Genomic DNA, 18,770 nt, shown 5'->3' with positions numbered 1-18,770 from the left:
TTAGAATAAGTAACCACATGAGTCACGTATGTTTTGATAAGTAACAGCAGGGCTTCCAGACCCTCTTATCTCTAGTTATTGCTTTTTTTCTCCTCAGAGGTATAATAGTGAAGGAAGACCTCTGGATAAATGCTTCTTTGTACTTTATGAAAGCTGTAATAATACAGCATACCCCTCAAGGCATAATGTTATGGTTCCAACATGTCAAAGAGGCTTCCATACACATCTTTGGAGGGATAGTTCAGTTCTTTGGTAAATCGAGCTACCTTGTTGCGTGTAACAGACCACCATCAACTCCTGGCTCACGTCTCCACTTCTCCTGATGGGAATGAACAGCTCACCGACATCTTCTTCAATGGAGTATTCAGACTGGGGAATAAATACAGTGGACTCTAAGGAGAAAACACAATCACAGCTACTATTATTTTTGTCTGAGCTTCTAACAATCCTGGGCAAATTAAAATTGTTCTAATGATCAACTTTTCCCCCTTGCATATTCTTTTAGAATAACACAGCGTGAGGGGAAGGAGGAGAAGAGGGAAGCAATATTGGATATAAAGCGTGCAGGCTCTGGGCCAGTGAATTCTTAACCTGAAGATAAAGCCCATCATTGCTTTTATCTCTAGTCATTGCTTTTTTTCTCAATTAATCAGTGCTGCTGACATACTTCTTTTTAAATACAACTTTGTTCTCTTGACACAGGTCACCACCTTCCAATCGTGTAGTCAAATGTTAGAGGCAGAAGAGATGTCGAAGTCACCTTGTCCCACCTTGTACTTTACAGATGAAGAAACTCAGGTGTAGAGAGTTGAACTTATTTGCCAAGGCCTCTTTTTTTTTTTTAAAGATTTTATTTATTTATTCGACAGAGAGAGAGAGACAGCCAGCGAGAGAGGGAACACAAGCAGGGGGAGTGGGAGAGGAAGAAGCAGGCTCATAGCGGAGAGCCTGATGTGGGGCTCGATCCCAGAACGCCAGGATCACGCCATGAGCTGAAGGCAGACGCTTAACGACTAGGCCACCCAGGCGCCCCTGCCAAGGCCTCTTAATGGTTGCGTCAAAATTAAAATTCAGATCTTATAAAATGTGCTCTTCTACTCTTTACCTCAAATGTGTTCCTTTTGAATCATCAATGCTTAAAAATATAATAATGCACTGTTCAACACTTGATTTTTTTTGTTTGCTTGTTTTTTAAATCGCAGTTCCTTTAGAATTCATAAATCTATCAGTCAGCTATAAGGAATATACCTGTGGTTTCCTTCCTCCCCTAGAGAAATAACGATAACACACAGTATACAACATTATATTTATATAATAAGTCTCAGTGATTCATTTTTAAGGTCGTTGAAAGGTACCCTAAATAATAAAAATGGCATAATTAAACTGGTGAAAAATACAGTTCAATCAATGTAAAACTAGGTTGTGTTCAGGAAAAACATTTAGTCCAATAAGTTGACATGATAACCTCCAAACAGATCTTTTGGTGACTGGGAGTCTGTTTCACTGAAAATTTCACATACACACAGAAAATGCTTCACTGTTATTTTAAAAACAGTAAGCCACACTGCTTTTGATGATTATAAAAGACCGTTGGAATAAGACATAGGCGCTCAGGGTCCATGTTCCATCCTCTCCACCCTTCCCTGTGCCCCAGGAGCTGACGAATGTGAACCACATCAAAGGTTTCCCTTGTGCTCTGGCTTCCCGATGGGTCAGCCAAAAGGGAGCACAGGCAGGACTGGGAGGTCAAGAGCAGAATGAGGTCTGCACCATTCATCCGCCTGGCTGCTTTTGGGTTCAGGGATGGCCACACCCCTTCCCCCAAGTAATGGTCATGGTGCCCACTGGACTCCCTAGCTCACTCTCTGGGCTCAGCTAACTTCTCCTTCCTTTGCCCTCAGGCCTGAGGTGGTAATGGTGCCTACTCTTACTAGCCTTTATCCTACCAGCCTTTACATTGCCTGGTGGTTTCCCAATCTTTGCCCTTAACCTTGTAAATAGTCCTATTATTATATTCTTATTATATTCTTTTTAAATTATTTAAATTAATTTAAATTTAAATTATTACATTAAAAAAAACCTGAGTGTCATTTGTTTCCTTCTGAGATTCTGACTGATAGATCAATGTAAAAAATGGTACCATTAAAAAAAAAGGGTGGGTTATTAGATTTTTATAACTAATTATTCATCTATCAAACACTGATTGAGTGACTTGTACTTGCCAGACACTCCTACTAGCCAGAGGGGATATGGAAGTAAACAAAACCCCTGGTATTAGGGAGTTTTCATTCTAGTTGGGGGTGAGGAAGAGGAACAAAATAAACAAATATACAAGAATAGATAGTATGTCAGGAAGTAACACGTTATATGAAGGGAATGGAGTGTGCTGAAGGGGACAGCGAGGGCTAGCGCAGTGTATGTGCCGTGGTGGGCCTGTGTTATACATCAAAGTATCTCTGATAGAGTCATATTTGAATTGAGATTTGAAGGTGGTAACCAGATGCCCTCAGTGAATAACTTACAGAAGAGAAGTCCAGGCAAAAGAATGAACAAGTGAAAGTCGTGCCACGTGTGTATAGGAATGGCAGGAGGCCAATGTGGCTTGAGTAAACTGAGTAAAGAAGAGAGGTCAAGAGAAGGGGGACCAGAGAAGCAGTGACTGGGTGGGTGCTGGGATTGCCAGAGACTGAAAGGCAGGACTTTGGAGGAGTTGGAGGGGCTGGACAGCTTTCCAGGAGAAGAAAGGGAAGGCTGCAGCTGTGCCCTGACTGGAGGATGCTGGCACAGGGAAGCTGTGGGCAGGCTGACTAGAAGTGGGGCATCCTAGGTGACTAGTTACAGGAGAACATCTGCTTTCTCTGGTTGGTCTTAAGTTGAAAACAAGGAGAAAAATTAGGTAAGCTGTCAGTTATTGATCAAATTTTGACGATTTGAGGCTGATTACTTCAGAGGCTATGGTGTCGCTTCCCAGTTGCTGTTGGTTGTGGGTCAGAGTTGTATTTTAATATGTGGTCTGTCCATTGTCTGTGTGTATGTCCATGCATCTCTCAGTATAAAAGCATGAGAAGGCTTTGAATATGGGGGTGCTGTAACCTGACATATTTTAAGAACATTATTTTTGGCTGCTGTGAGATAAATAGACATTGAAGGCCAGGAGCTGGCTAGGAGCTCAGTTAGGAGGCTTTGTGACCTTCCAGGACAAAGGTCATAGAAGACTGGATCAGGTGGTGGCAGGGGAGCTGGTATAATATGGTTGTATGCAGGACATACAAAGGAAGAGCCAGAAGAGTTTTCTAATAGACCAGCTGTGGTATGTGAGAACGGAAGAGTCAAAGGTGACTCCAGGGGCGCCTCGGTGGCGCAGTCCTTAAGTGTCTGCCTTCAGCTCAGGTCGTGGTCCCAGCGTTCTGGGATCAAGCCCTGCATCAGCTCCTCCGCTGGGACCCTGCTTCTTCCTCTCCCACTCCCCCTGCTTGTGTGCTTGTGTTCCCTCTCTTGCTGGCTGTCTCTCTCTGTCAAATAAATAAGTAAAGTCTTAAAAAAAAAAAAAAAGGTGACTCCAAGTATATAGAAGTGGAGGCGACTGCATGAGAATCAAATTCAAGGGTGGATCAGGAGCTCCATTTTGGACATACTCAGATTAAGTTTTATTTTATTTTAGATTGATTGATTGATTTTGAGGTGTCTTTTCAGTATCCAAGTTGAGATGTCAAATTAGCCAGTGGGGCACACAATCCTGGATTTCAATGCACAGGTACAGGTGGGAAAGATAAAAGTGGGAGTTACTGGCATGTTGGTGTATGTGAAGTCTGAGTCAGAATAAAATCATTTAGGGAGGAATTGTAGATAAACAAGACAATGGATCCAGGGACTGGCCTCAGGGCATTTAGAGGTCAGGGAGATAAGGAAGACTAAGCAAAGGAGGCTGAGAGGGGTCCCAGTGATGAGAACGACCAAGGGAGTGTGGGTATTGGAGGCCAAGTGCAAAAAGTGTTGGAAGACAAAGGGACTGATGAAATGCTTCAAATGCTGCTGACAAGTCAAGAAAGTCGAGAATCAGCCATTTGGCAAACCTAAGTCATTGGTTATCTTTGCAAGAACTGTTTCAGTGGAGTAAAGGGGACAAAAGCCTGAAGGAATGAATGAGAAGAGAGAAACTAGAATTCTAGACAAAAGGCATAGACATTTCAAAAAGTTTGCTGTCAATGGAGTGACATCTAGAGAAATATCTTGTTTATTTTTTAGATGAGTTTTTGTAAGGGCAAAATTACTCCTACTATTATGAAGTAGGATTTTACCAAACATAAAATTTCAACGTACAAATTATCATAACATTTCATTAGAAAAAATACGCAAAGTGCCATGAAATATTCAAATCAGGTGTTCAATGAGTTCCAGTAAGTTTCTTTATTCACTAATGGAAATTAAGTCTGGTATCACTTAGGTTTTAGCAGTCCTCAGGTCATTTACTCCAATGGCATTAGTATAAATATTACACAAAGTTTTGTTTCTTTATTAAAGTTTGCTGTGGACTGAACGTGTCCCTTGGAATTTATACACAGAAGCCCTAACCCCCAGAGTGATGATATTTGGAGGTGGGAACTGTCGGGAAGGAGTTAGGTTTAGATGAGGTCATGAGGGTGGGGCCCTCATTTTGGGATTAGTATACTTAAAAGAATAGAAAGAGCGCTCCCTCTCTCAGTCCCTCCACGTACATACACCACATGTGAGCATACAGAAAGAAGGCATCAGACCACAAGCCTGAGTCTGCCAGCACCTTGACCTTGGACTTCCAGCCTCCAGAACTGTGAGAAATAAATGTTGCTGACACCAGCCAGGGTGTTATATATTTTGCTACAGCAGCCTGAGCTAAGACAGAGTTGATCATACATAATACTTACCCTGTACTTCTAATCTATACTGGCCAACTTTTTAAAAATAAGTTATTCATCAAAGTCCCACGTATGGCATTGTAACTTCATACCTTGAGTACTTGAGTTCCTCCTACACGCTACGGCCCATGCAAGTTTGATAACAAGCCAGTACTGGTTGCTCGAGCTGGGAGGTTTGAAGTATGAATAAAGATGAAAGCAATGTGTCCAGAGCTTGCCCTTAGCTCTGGAACCCACTCCCACACTTGGTCTGACAGAGGGCGAAGAGGTCCAGCACCAAGTTTTAAGTCTTCTGCTGACTGAACTTGGGGCAGAAATGGTGGTTTATGTGAGAAATGGGAAAAGGAGAGGGAGAAAAGAGAAAAGAGAAAAGCTTCCCTGGTAGATTTTTCTAGTTAACATCATTTTTCAAGTTCACTTCGTATGTACAGTGGAGCTCACATGCAGACTGCCTCAGGCAAGCGCAGCTTTTTAAATCCCCCAGAGTGGTATTTGTGTATCATCCTTAAAAACTATTACCTAATACCCAAAAAATACTATTATCTAATACGTTTGGGGTTCTTACTGTTGTTTGTGAAGCCCTTATTCTAAACGCTTTACATGTATCGGCTGGTTTTATCCTGGCAGCAACACTTTCATATGAGAACTATTATGGCTGTCATTTTTCCTCCGAGAACATGGGGTACACAGAGGTTACAGGAGGCACACAGAGGTTACGGAATCAGCAGAAGTTAAGGCCAGTAGTGGCGATGTCCGTATTTGAACCCAAGAAGCCCGTCTCGAAGACCAAGCCCATAACCGCTATGGTTTACTTCTAAAGGAAGAACATTCAGGGTAGCAGGCAGCAGCACTCACGCCAGAGACACAGAAGGCTCAACCGAGATTATAAAACACATAATTACTGCTAAAACAGAGCCGGCAGGGACAGCAGAGGCAGAACAAAGGAAGCTAAAAACAAGTATTTTGAGAATTCTTTTACAGATCCAATGTATTCATAGAATTCCATATATAAACTTATACATATAAATTATAAAAGTATTACATAAGATATAAAATGTGTATGATTTCATATTAATCAAGTTATAGAAGTATTATGTGTTACATGTATAAATACATAATAATATGTGTATGAATATAATACCGTATTATGTAATATAACTGCATATCATACGTCAGATCCCAATGAGCCCATTAAACGGAAGCTACAGCAACCTCTGGGAAGGGGTTCATTGAGGGGCAAAACCAGGGTGGTATTCTAGAAATAGTAAACTCTCTACTAAGTAAATAGAGACACGCACAAAAAAAAAAAAATGCCTTCAGGGTCAATCTCTCCATCCTTAACACTGGCTTTCCCATGGGGTAGGCCCACAAGGGACTTTTCCTTCTTTAAATCTCTCAGAATTCTTGACGATGAACATGTGTTACATTTAGATTTTCAGATCGGCTTCATTAGTCTGTATTTTGAAAGATAAAGCTGGATAAAGTGAGTGCGTTCTTTATGAGTCAACGCATCTATACTGTAATGAGTGCTTTGATCGCAACTGCAGGTTTTATTTTATTTTTAGGTTTGACTGGGCTGTCATTCAGGCAAGAAATGACTTCCGTTCTTAGAAATAAAGTAGTTGTAGTTCCATTTGAAAGATAATGTTCATGCTGTCCTTTTCTCAATTATCCTGAACAGAGTAAAAAAAAAAAAAACAACAAAAAACCAGATTCTACTAAAAACATGATAGAACAAAATATTTTCTAAAAATCTTTGTTAGAATGGAACAAAGAAAGAAAATGCAGCACATGGAGAAAGGCACGGAGTGTTCATCTCCTTTGGAAAGTTTGGCACATTCAAAAAACACCCCCGAAGATATTCCGGGACCTCCCCGGCTACCACGGCGCCCTTAGACTGGGCAACATGTGGTACTGAGTTGTCCCTCACATGTTTGAACTTGGACAGCTCTTAATTTCCATGGTCTGTTTTTTTACTCTGAAACATAGTGATTAATATAGGCTAATTTCACAGGGACTCAAAAGAGACACCAATGAGAATCAGGAAAACCTCTAAATCACATGATAGTAAGTATTATGCGTTCATATCAGGATGCCATGAGATCCAAAAATCATCCTGCAGCACTACGCAAATGTCAGTAAGATTGAATCTTTGTTCCTATCAGTAAATGTTTTCATTTTGTGAACACAGAAACTTTCAGACAGTTTTACACCACTAAAATGGTTTTATTTTGCAGCACCTTTTTTCATATCCGCCTTTTGGTGCCAGGAATGTGCAGATGTGTGCTGTAATTTGAACAAGTATTTAGAATTGTCTGTCTCTCTTAAGACAATGACTTGTGCTTCACAGTAACAGAATTCAAAAAGACAAAAAGATTTCCATTCTCAGAAAAGAAAAGAAAAGAAAAGAAAAAAGAAAAGAAAAGAAAAGAAAAGAAAAGAAAAGAAAAGAAAAAGAGAAGAAAAGAAAAAAGCAAAAAAGCTTCCACACTCACTGAAATTGAATTTTCGCGTGCTTTATCATTTCGGTGTGATAAGCTGCAGTGGACTACCACTTCACTAATTCTGGACCTCAGTTTTGGCACACTCATCAGCTAGCCAGTGATCTCCCTATGACAACACTGACAATGGTACAAAATTTTAGAAGTAATAATTAGTGTTTGTGTTTCATGTAATAGCCTATGTCATCTGAATTCTACCCCATGAAATGGGTTTGGTTCATTCAGCACACAAAAGTTTGCCTTTTCTTTGTATCCAATAAGGGTAGGGTTCTTGAGCTATAATTTCTACTTTCCTCTAGAACGGTTTGTTTATTTTCTACTATATATTATACAGAATTAACCTAATCTGATCATACAAAAAATGATTACAGAGATCAAATATTTAATTCATGAGGTTCATGGTCGATTTTGATATCATACAGGTATCAGAATGAGCCCCTTTCAGTCAGAAGTTTGCAGACACTTCAAATGTACTTACTAAATAATTGCATAAAATACTTATGGGCTTTAGATGTCTATGCTAGGTATCCATAGTCAAATACCTGTATTTGAGGCCATGTTCTCCTAATAAAGTACATAAAACGCAATTTACCCTGGTTAGAAATTATTCAAAGTAAAAAAAAAAAAAAAAAGGAACGGGATCTTAATATCAAATAGGTTTTAGCTCTTACCTACTTTCCTCTTAACAGAAATAAAAATGTTTAATATTAATTAATATCTATATACTACTAAGAGTGAGAAAGATGGTGTTATGTCTGAAAGTTAGGGAATCTAATATATAGGAAATTAAGAATCTTTTTCCAGGTTAGAGACTTGCTCCTTTATCACAGCACACAGCATTCTGTATTGTTAACTGTAATCATTTCGTGGAAACCACCTGAAGATACCCTTCCAGAGTTAGTGTGCCTTCTTCAATGTAGCTCCCTCATCCCTAGCTCTTAGCAGAACTCCTGGCATATAGCGAATGTTCAATAAACAGCTGTTGAACATAGATGCATTGTGCAAGAGCTGGAGTAGTCTTGATTATCTTCCTGCAACCCTTGTTTTGTTCACCTATACTAATATATTTTTTGGCTTGATATATAAAGGGAAAATAAGTAGAATAAGAAGAGAAGGAATCACTTTGTTCTTGGTTTTGTTTGTTCATATACAAGAATAGGGGAAACAATGTTGCTGTTGGCAAAGTGTGCCATTTAATTATGATTCTGGATATTATTTCTTTTCAGTCATGTGGAATGACAGAAGACTGGAAAACTCAGGGAAAAGAGAAGGGCTTCGTAGGGGGGGGAAAATCTCTCTCTCTATTCAGACCCTGGCTCCGGCACTTATTAGCAGAGAACTCTGGGGAAATAAATTCTTTGAGCCTCAGAGATCTCATCTGGAGATTGACATATAAATCACAGGTTTAGAAGAGACAAGATTGTGAAGCTCCTGACGCAGTGTCCGGCTCACAGTGGATACTCAAATATGGTAGAGTTTGGTATGATTACTATCCCTTGGCCTATGGAGTAATCCCTTTGGACTTCTCGGGGTTAGAAAAGAGGGCAGAAGCAGTGACGGTGACCTGAAATTCCCTCGAAGCCCTTCTTGTCTTCTGGGGATCTGCTGTCTGCTCTTGATTCAGTCCAGCCCAACTGCAGAGGATTTCTCCGAGAAGCGAATTTTTACCGCTCAATGGGACTCCACAGAGGAGTGCCATCCCCTCAGACAAAGTGTTATTTTACTCATCTCTGCCAATATTAAAGACAACCAAATACAACAGCTTCCAAGCGGTGGATTTGGGTAGAGATTTAAAGATGGCTCTATTTCTCAGGAAAATGAGTTAAACACTTCACGCACTTTAAAACCCCTCCCAACTGGAACTTTCTATGTGCATTTGTAAAGGATGGAGATTGTGGAATCACACTGAAACAAGTGAGGACAGCAGTGATAGAGGACAAAGCAGTGAGGTAAAAATCACGACAAGAGTAGATTTTCCATGGGAGTGTCTCCAAGGCCACAAGCACCAGGGGCAAAGGCAGTATGACGAAAAGAAGTTAACAGCTCTGCTTAGCAGTCTGTATTCTTCGTATTCTACTTTTCCTCTTTGTACCACAGACTTCAATGTATGAGGAAATTGAATGTATTGGTGTATTCAGTAAATGACTAAACCCATTTGTCTGGGAAGCTATTGATATCCACAGTCATGGCAGACAGGCGTGTCCTCCTCCTGTGTTCCCACAGCACTTTGTTGAGTAGAAGGAAAAGCCCCTTTTCGGTCCTCTATTTTCATGCAACAAAATTTTTCTCTTCTCAACAAAAACGTGGGCTTCTGAAGCCCCACCTGACAGTTAAGCTGTGCCTGAGTGGCCCCTCTCTGATTGGCAGGGAAGGTACCAGCAGGATATAGAGAGATCGGCCTGTGGCCATTAGGAGATAAGCGCCCTTCTATGCATGGCCGCCCCAGGGCATCCAGGAATGAGGACTGGGGTGCAGTTCTTCTCATTGGTTTTGCCCTTTGAAGCAGGCTGCCTTCCCGCACAGAAGATGCAGGAAGACATAGCGCCTCGACCCACTCTTTGGAGTAGATTCAATCTATTCCCAGCCAGGTCACAACATCTGCAGGCATGAGAGATCCTAGAGAACATCCATATGGGCATCGCGCAGTACCTCGGGTGAAGCAAATAAGCACCGAAGTGTATGTGTCATCTTTGCAGTAGATGCAGACACTTGTGTATTGAACAAAATGCATAGTCACTTAAAATCTTTGCTTAAATCACAACTATCTAACTTAAAAAACATAAATGGATAGAGTATTGCAAGAGTATAATTATGAACATGTGAGAATTTGGGATATATGTACATATATGCTTGTATGTGTGTAGAGTTTATGTCAGTAAGTTGTTTGTTTTGCCATAAAACATGGGAAGAGTATTCTTAAATTTGTCACATGTGGGGACGCCTGGGTGGCTCAGTCGGTTAAATGTCTGTCTTCGGCTCAGGTCATGAACTTAGGGTCCTGGGATCGAGTCCCACATCGTGTTCCTTGCTCAGTGGGGAGCCTGCTTCTCCCTCTGCCTGCTGCTCTCTCCCTGCTTGTGCTCTCTCTCTCCCTCTCTGACCAATAAATAAATCAAATCTTAAAAAAAAAGAATAGAAAAATAAAATTTGTCACATGTGAAATTGAGAGCATTCTATAAACAAGAAAAATGCTTAAAATGGTACATATGTCTACAAGGTAGTGAGGTAAAGAGAGCGAGTGAAGGGATGTACATAATGTGTTAAGTGCACTGTCTGCCAATAATAAGTGTTTGACGAATTTCGATTATTACCATTATCAGTAGCACTTATGGGTAAGTAAAGAACTGGGAGAAGTATGTATTTGCATGTGTTTATATAAACTAGCTAGTAAGTAAAGGCCGTTTCCAGACTAAAGTACAGCAGAGTTGGATACTTCCTCTTCTCAGTCCCATAACACTGCACGTACTTTGTTGTACCACATCACATTCTATTGCCATCACTTATTTATAGGGCTCTCCTTCTCATTAGACCATATTCGCTTTGATAGAAAGAACTATAGCCTATTATCTTTGCATACCTAACATATAGTGTTGTACTCAGCACAAGTATGAGCTGGATACATTTTTAATGCATTCAAAATAAAATCTCATGTCTTAGAAGTAATACACAGAGGGGGAGTTTACAGGCATAACGGTTCCTAGGGCTAGCCAATTTATATGTGAAGACTTACAACACAGTGTAGAAGGAAACAATTAAAATTTTGAAATGGTAGCGAAAGTGACGCTTTATGGGGGGAAAAAAAGGATTCTTTAATTTCTTAAAATGAAATCTAACAATGTTATTTGTGATATTAGAAATAACATTTGTATTGTGCTTTATGTTTTATAGAACTCTTTCATAAGAACGACGCAATATGAGAATCATTAATTTTTCTTATTTTGCATATTAGGAAACTAAATCTTAATAAAACATGTTTGATTTTGATTAAGGTCATAAAACTAGAAATGGTGGAATTGGGAATCAAACTCAGATCTTGTAACCTCAAGACCAATGGTCTCCAACAAGACGTGGAATATACCAAGCATTATGGGACACTTGTCAGTTACCCTAGGGATGATCATGGCCTAGAATGACTAGGGCTGAACTTCATCTAGAAAATTCCATAACAACTTAGATGACCATCACATGAAATGAAATTATGTTCATTTTGCGTTCATTGTGTGTGTGTGCGTGTGTGTGTGCTGTGTGTATGCATTTTTTAGAAAGATTTCATTTATTTATTTGAGAGAGAGAGAGAGAGAGCATGAGTAGGGGGAGGAGCAGAGGGAGAGGAAGAAGCTCCCCACAGAGCAGGGAGCCAACGTGGGGCTGGAACCCCGGGACTCCAGGATCATGACCTGAGCTGAAGGCAGATGCTTAACCAACTGAGCCACCCAGGCACCACTGTATTTTGTTTTTAATATTCCACTTCTCAGACCTAGTATGGGTATAGAGTATAGAGTGTTACTTATAAATAGGAAGGCACAAATGAGTTTCAGTGTCTTTTTAAAAAAAAAGATTTATTTATTTGCAAAAGAGAGAAAGAGAGAGAGAGATTAGGGGAGAGGCAGAGGGAGAGAATCTTCAAGCAGATTTCCGGCTGAGAGCAGAGCCAGACATAGGGCTTGATCTCAAGACCTATGAGATCACAATCTGAGCTGAAACCAAGAGTCTGATGCTCAACCGAATGAGCTACCCAGGTGCAACCATGAGTTTAACTGTCTTTTTTTTTTTTTTTAAGATTTTATTTATTTATTGGACAGAGAGAGACACAGCGAGAGAGGGAACACCAGCAGGGGGAGTGGGAGAGGAAGAGGCAGGCTTCCCATTGAGCAGGGAGCCCGAAGCAGGGCTCGATCCTAGGACCCTGGGATCATGACCTGAGCTGAAGGCAGATGCTTAACGATTGAGCCACCCAGGTGCCCTGAGTTTAACTGTCTTATTTCTTAAGGTAAATTATGGCAATTATACCAATTGGCAAATAAAATATCAAGAAATGGCTTCCAGGGTGTCTGGCTGACTTGGTAGAGGATGTGACTCTTGATTTCAGGGTCATGAGTTCAAGCTCCACATTAGGCCTAGAGCTTACTTAAGAAAAAAGAATGAAAGAAAGAAAGAAATGGCTTCAAACAAGCTCTAACTGATGGGCCGGTTTACATGTATTAAAGTTGCCATGGGCTTGTTCAAAAGAGAGCTTTGTTGTGCTAGCACTTACCCAAAACTCAGGACCAGAAGAAAATTTAATTATTTATTCCTAGATAGTGCTGATAAAACTAAATGTAATTAAATGCCAACTGTTCTTTAAAAGAATTATAAACATAATTGAACTTCATATTTAACTAAAGGAGAGATGTTAGTTAAACAAACAGACCCAAAGCCCCAGTTCTCTTACGCGTTCTCTCTAATTATGTTTAGTCTTGTTAAGCCAGAGAGTTCCACACATCTCCATTTCGTGTACTCAGTAGATTGTATCTTCACAGAAAATTTAAGAGTTTTCTGACTGACAAAATAAAGTAGGCTGGCAGTTGAAAAGAAAGTCACGTCTGGCTTCTGACAGGATTTCAGCTTTAGAAGAGTCTCTTCAACCTTTGTATAAATGCCAGCCCTCAAAAAGCCATTCAACCTTTCTTCCTCCCTCTCTCTCTTTTTTTTTTTTCCTGACTGCGCTGAGACAAGCCAGCACTGTGGAAGTATGGCAGGGGGAGGGAACGGGTCAAATTACACACAAAAGCAGCGAGACTCACTTTTACCAACATCAGCCAAAGGTGTGCACTGACAACAAAGCATCACCTAACAGGAGTTAAGAACAATGATTCAAAACACGAGTCACCAGAGAGTGGGGACAGGTCAGGTGGTTTTTATGCAACAAATGTGGAGGCATAAGGGCCAAATGAAAATTTTTGGCTCATAAATACACGCAGGAAACTTGAACAATCAAGCGTACCATGGGGAGCAAATTAATCCCAAAGTGGTCTAATTCGTAACTATTTGCTTAAAGGAAATTTTAAAAGACATTTAAAAGACTTGGAGAAATAATGAATTAACTCAAGAAAAAGGAGATGAGCAATACTGTTTCTAAAAGATAGAATTATACTAAGAGAAAGAACACGTTGATAATCATGTGCGCATTTTGTAGTTCATTTACTTGGAATGATACAGCTTCCCTTATCAATTAATTTATAAGTTTTTGGCTTCCCTCTCCCATCAATGTATCTGAGAATACTGAACTATGAGTCTAGAATATTCTCCCCATAGAAAGTCCAAACACTGAATTTAAAACATCCTTTATGAGATATTTTGTCATTAAAAACCCAACAGCAACAATACAAACAAGTTGATGATTGCTCTTACCATCTCCTGGGTCAACAATCTCCACCGTGGTCACCGCGGGGAATTCCAGAGCAGCCAGCACGGGCTCTGAGAGAACCACCTGGAAGGTCTCTGACTGCTCATGCTCTCCATCGCTCAAGATCCGCACTCTCCAGGTGGCCCTGGTCTGGCCTGGGTTGAACTGCACTTGTTTCTGTGCTTTGCCCCTGAAGTCTTTGTCTTTTTCTGCAGTCCCATCTCTTGTGCCAATACCTTCACAAAAAATGGTATCATTTTCTTAGTCTCATTTTCAGTTGGATTATTAAAGTTTTCTTTGTGGTTAACTTTTGTGTGTTACTTTATCCTGCATGTTACTAGATCAATGTTTGATTCCATGAAATGGACGGCTGGGTATGGGTCCTACAGTGAAAGTGTTCTCCTGTAGGCGTTGGCCGGTCCACGATTCTATCCCATTCTTACCTCAGGATGGTTTTCCTGTATATTCTTTGAGCTATGCTTGTGTTAGATGGAACCTCTTATAAAGCAAGACCCAGTAAATTGATTTTCATGTTGTGAATATTCTTACTCCTACAAATTTAGTCTAAAAACTCTTCACATTTGCTTTCGCATGTGTTTTATTCCACATATCACATGATAAAAACATAAGAAAAGTTCTCTAACTAGAAAATATAAACCAACAAGAGACTCTGTGAATCAAGAATTCTTTGATAATTGAAGTCGTAAATGGCCAAGCATAATAAACACTTAAAATATTCTCTACACATTTAAAGAATCTAATTCCGTGATTGTCAACATGACCACAACCAGGTTTTTTCTGGTGGAACACTTCAGAATTCCATGAAACCATGTGAACAGAACTGGAAAGCTAAATATATATGGTTATGATGAGCAGTATGTTTGGCTTACTCTGATGGTTCACTCAAGGTCAGCTGCAGCGAGCTGAGGAGGCTGAAGGATCTGAGTCTATCGCTACATTACAAGAGGATCTTCACCATTATTATACCATGTTTTCAAATAATAGATTATCTATAAATAGCCAAGAGTCAAAAAATCCAATGTCATACAAAAATTACAAAATTGCAGTAGTACTTGTACTAGTATATCCTTAAGTACTGAATTAGAACCTCTTAGTGAGTCAAGTTAATAGAATAATTTTCAAATATATTTCTTTAAACATTGGCATTTTAAGAGAAGTTGGTAGGAAAGACAGACAAAAAGGGAAAAATAAAATCTTGTGACTATTAGAATTAAAAGTCTGAAAAATAAAGTCTTTGTAACATTTCTCATTTAACTGAAATAACTGTCTTTTTAGAGTGGTGTTTATGCAAGATTAATGTGAATATTTATATCTACATCTGAATACATTACTGTTAGTCTCATCTTAAAATGAAGATGAAAATAAATATTTCATTAAGATATTTTTGTTTTATAGATCTCAGAAAAACAACAAAAATATTGCATTTTTTTAAATAGTAGGTAAAACATGATCTTCTTAATGTCAGGAGGAAAAATGGCTCAGAACTAGGAATTCCAGCACTACATATTTTGTTGAATGTTTCCCCAGCCTTCCTGTTGGCTCTCTGGTTCCTAGTGCACACAGACAGGTTGTCAACACCTCTTGGGTCCACCATGATTCACTGCCAAGGTGATGATGAAAGGAATCATTCTCTCTGAGGTTCCAGCACACATGCTGCTCATTGACCCATCTATCCCCAGCGGCACGGGCCAGCAAAGAATCTATTATTTGGTCTCTGATAACTACTGCCCACTTTTCTGTTTTGTTTTGTTTCACCAACAAGGCATTATTTTCCTAGAGATTCAAAAGGCAGTTAAAAACAAAAAGAAATGAGTAAAATACAAGGAATGTCCACTAGTTCCAACCAGTCATCCTTACGAAGTGATAATCAAGTTATCCAACCTAATAAAACATATGTTGTAATACCAAATCTCATTGTTGCTGCTAAAAACACATATAATTTTTGGGGTGGATTTTATAAAATATTCTCAATTGAATGTTGGATGTAAATTATAAATAGGCAGTATTGCTGATTTGCCAAGCAAAGAGGAATGGACTTCTATTTTTTTTTTTTAAGATTTTGTTTATTTGGGGGGGGAGAGAGAGAGAGAGAGTGCATGCGTGAACAAGCAGGGGGGAGTGGTAGGGGGGCAAACAGACTCCCCGCTGAGCAGGGAGTCCGACGAGGGGCTCAATCCCAGAACTCTAAGATCTTGATCTGAGCTGAAGGCAGATGCTTAACTGACTGAAAAAACTGTGTTTTCTGTTGTCTGTGTCTTTTGTACTTTCGCATTTATTCTTCTATTTCTCAAGGCACAAGCTATTTCTTTTTTTTATCTTTTTTTAAGATGTTATTTTTTTAAAGTAATCTCTACACCCAATATGGGGCTCGAACTCACAACCCCAAAATCAAGAGTTACATGCTGTTCCACCCGAGCCACCTAGGTACCTCTTTATTTTGTGAAAAAAAGGATTGTTGTCTTAAACTGTTGATAAGCTTCTCAAACATGGGATAAAATTAAAAAGGACAGGTTATATTTTTAGAGAGTAAAATAAGACTTAGATGAAATACTAAACTTACTTTGGATCAAAAATAAAGATTTCCTTTTTATAATTAACACACAGTACCGACTCTGAGTATAGTGCTAAACTATCTTGTTAGCAACATAGGAGAGCTTGTTAGAAATGCAGAATTTCGGGCCCTTCCCCAGATCCCCTGAATCAGAATCACCATTTTAGCAAGATCCAGGTAAATCTTTTGTGCATTAAAATCTGAGGGTAGGTAGACACATACTAAATACTTCATACCTCCACAGGACCCTTTACATAGGTGCCCGTTTTAATAAAGGATGAAGAAATGGCCTATAGACTGTGGACGACATGAATTAGTCCACATTTTAATCTAGTGTGGTAGATGAGAAAGTCAAGTAAGAACACACAATGCTCAAAAAATGCTCTTACTTGGAGATACAAATATTCAACTGGTAACATTATTCGATGGGGCAAAAAGAATTCGTGAAATCAAAAAGCTTACAAATTGGGCTTAAATTTATGCTTTTATTTTTTTCAAAGAGAATTAATTATTAAACAAAACATATTACTTTGATTTACTAAGCGAAACCACAATTGCATCTTTTCCTCTGGCATGAAAAAATGGCATGGAGGTCAAACAAGGTGCTTTCTGAATGAGAGAGCAGATTTCATATCCCACCTCCACCACACAGCAGCAATGGGATCATAGGCAGGTTTTGAAATTCCTCAGTTGCAGAGGATTTAAGAAGCACCACAGTGTGGTAGTTAAGAAAGTTAGCCCTGGGGCCAAATCTCAGCTTTGCCCCTTCGTTAGTAGCTTTGGGCATATGACAACCTTTCTGTTTCTTTATCTGCATAATGGGGGCTATCATGTCACTCCTCTTATGGGGTTGACTATGTAAGGTATTGGGAACAAGGGCTGGCACATAATAACTCAATAAATGTTAGTTATTATTGCCAGTTCATAGTCCATTACGTAAAACAGTGCCTGGCACTCAGTAAGCACTCCAGAAAATATTAGGTTGAGTTAGTGAGTAAAGTTGTAAGGAGTCAAAGATAAAGGTGTGGTACCTAATGTGCTTAATAAGTATCTTGTATTTAGTAAATGCTGGATAACTGGTAGCAATAAGGTACTTGAAATTCAAATACCTTTATAAAATGCACAGACATATTTAATTTATTAATGGGTTATATTGGTTATAAAATGAATAATCATCTCCGAGAAAATACATATATACATTTCATGTAATTCATGATTTACTAACTGTGCTCCTGAAGGCAAGTTTTGGATATCATGCAAACTATCTAATTCTAAAAGTTCAGAAGACAAAGTGGAGGTTTTAGGAAACAGGAACGTGAAGCACATTCATTGTAGAACTTCTTGGAGGCTACCCTCCTGTTTGATCTGACTTCCATTCTCCGTCCCAGCTTGAATGCTATTGCCATCTTCAGTGATTGATGGGTGTGGGCCACACACAGGGCTTGCTAACTTCCTATCTCCCCAGGTTACTAAGTAACGTGTGAGGTTAACCAAGTGGAGCTAAAGAACTTTTGCAGAGTGGCTTGTGCTCATCTCAACCCAGAAGAAATAATAGTTCGTGGAAAAAAATAACGTCAGGACAAAAAAAAAGAGCTCCTGTTTGACATTTTAGGATTCTGCTTTAAAAAAGAAAACGAAGAGAAGAATGTGAAAAGATAGTTTTAAAAACATCTTTCCACTAGTAACTTTCCCATGACATTCAGTGGACTCTGTGTGAGTAAACTGAATACACCCACCAGGAATTCAGGCAACATGCAAATAGATGAAGGCATCCTTAAGAATTGCCAAGGTTCTCTTTTTTTTAGTTATTATTTTCCCCATATTTTCAAGCACAAAAACCAGTGAAGGCTCACCACTCACTGACAGTAAGTAGAACAGGATCAGATTCCTGATCTGCGGAGCACGTGTGTGTGTGTGTGCAGAGGAAACATGCTTCTAAAAAGAGAGCAGTAAGAGTGTTCACGATGCTTTCGAAGGTTTGACACACAGAGTGGAAATGACAGCTGAGAAGAGGTACATGCGAGTAAAGATGGAAGCAGAGCTGTCCTGACTGCAGAAGGTCTGCAGGTGGACCAGCCCCCCTTGAGCAAAGTAACCCGAAGGGATCAGCAGAGCATAATGAGAAAATCTCTCCTCTACAGTTAACAAACAAAACCACTTTAAAAATAAGGGGTAATTAATATCCAGCATCTAAAGGTCAGAGGGAACATGGTGGGGGATGGGGACTGCGGCTGTGCTAAGGTACCGCGTATGCTATGTGTGTGTACGTGTGTGTGTGCATGTGTGAATCGGGATCTATTCTTTAAGGCTTTTGAATTTCACGGACCAGTAAAATTTCAAATAATTGTTCTTACAGAAAACACAGGATTGCCCAGTTTTTACTTTTTTATTGCCAACATTTTCCTAGATTCCCACCTGAA

At 39.5% G+C, this 18,770-nt stretch overlaps 1 protein-coding gene across 1 annotated transcript in view; it reads right to left on the bottom strand.

The window, feature by feature from the left end:
• FREM2 (FRAS1 related extracellular matrix 2) overlaps window positions 1-18,770 on the bottom strand; it is a 151,461-nt gene that overhangs the window by 62,151 nt on the left and 70,540 nt on the right. The window contains exons 4-5 of the mRNA XM_008692266.2: window positions 13,784-14,014; window positions 267-392 (exon numbers count right to left, since the gene is read on the bottom strand). Coding sequence (XP_008690488.2) covers window positions 267-392; window positions 13,784-14,014 — 357 coding nt within the window. The remainder of the gene's footprint in view (window positions 1-266; window positions 393-13,783; window positions 14,015-18,770) is intronic.

This window comes from Ursus maritimus, unplaced genomic scaffold, assembly GCF_017311325.1.
Source record: "Ursus maritimus isolate PB19 unplaced genomic scaffold, ASM1731132v1 scaffold_10, whole genome shotgun sequence".
Lineage (NCBI taxonomy): Eukaryota > Metazoa > Chordata > Mammalia > Carnivora > Ursidae > Ursus > Ursus maritimus.
This window is presented reverse-complemented; position numbering and strand designations above follow the sequence as displayed.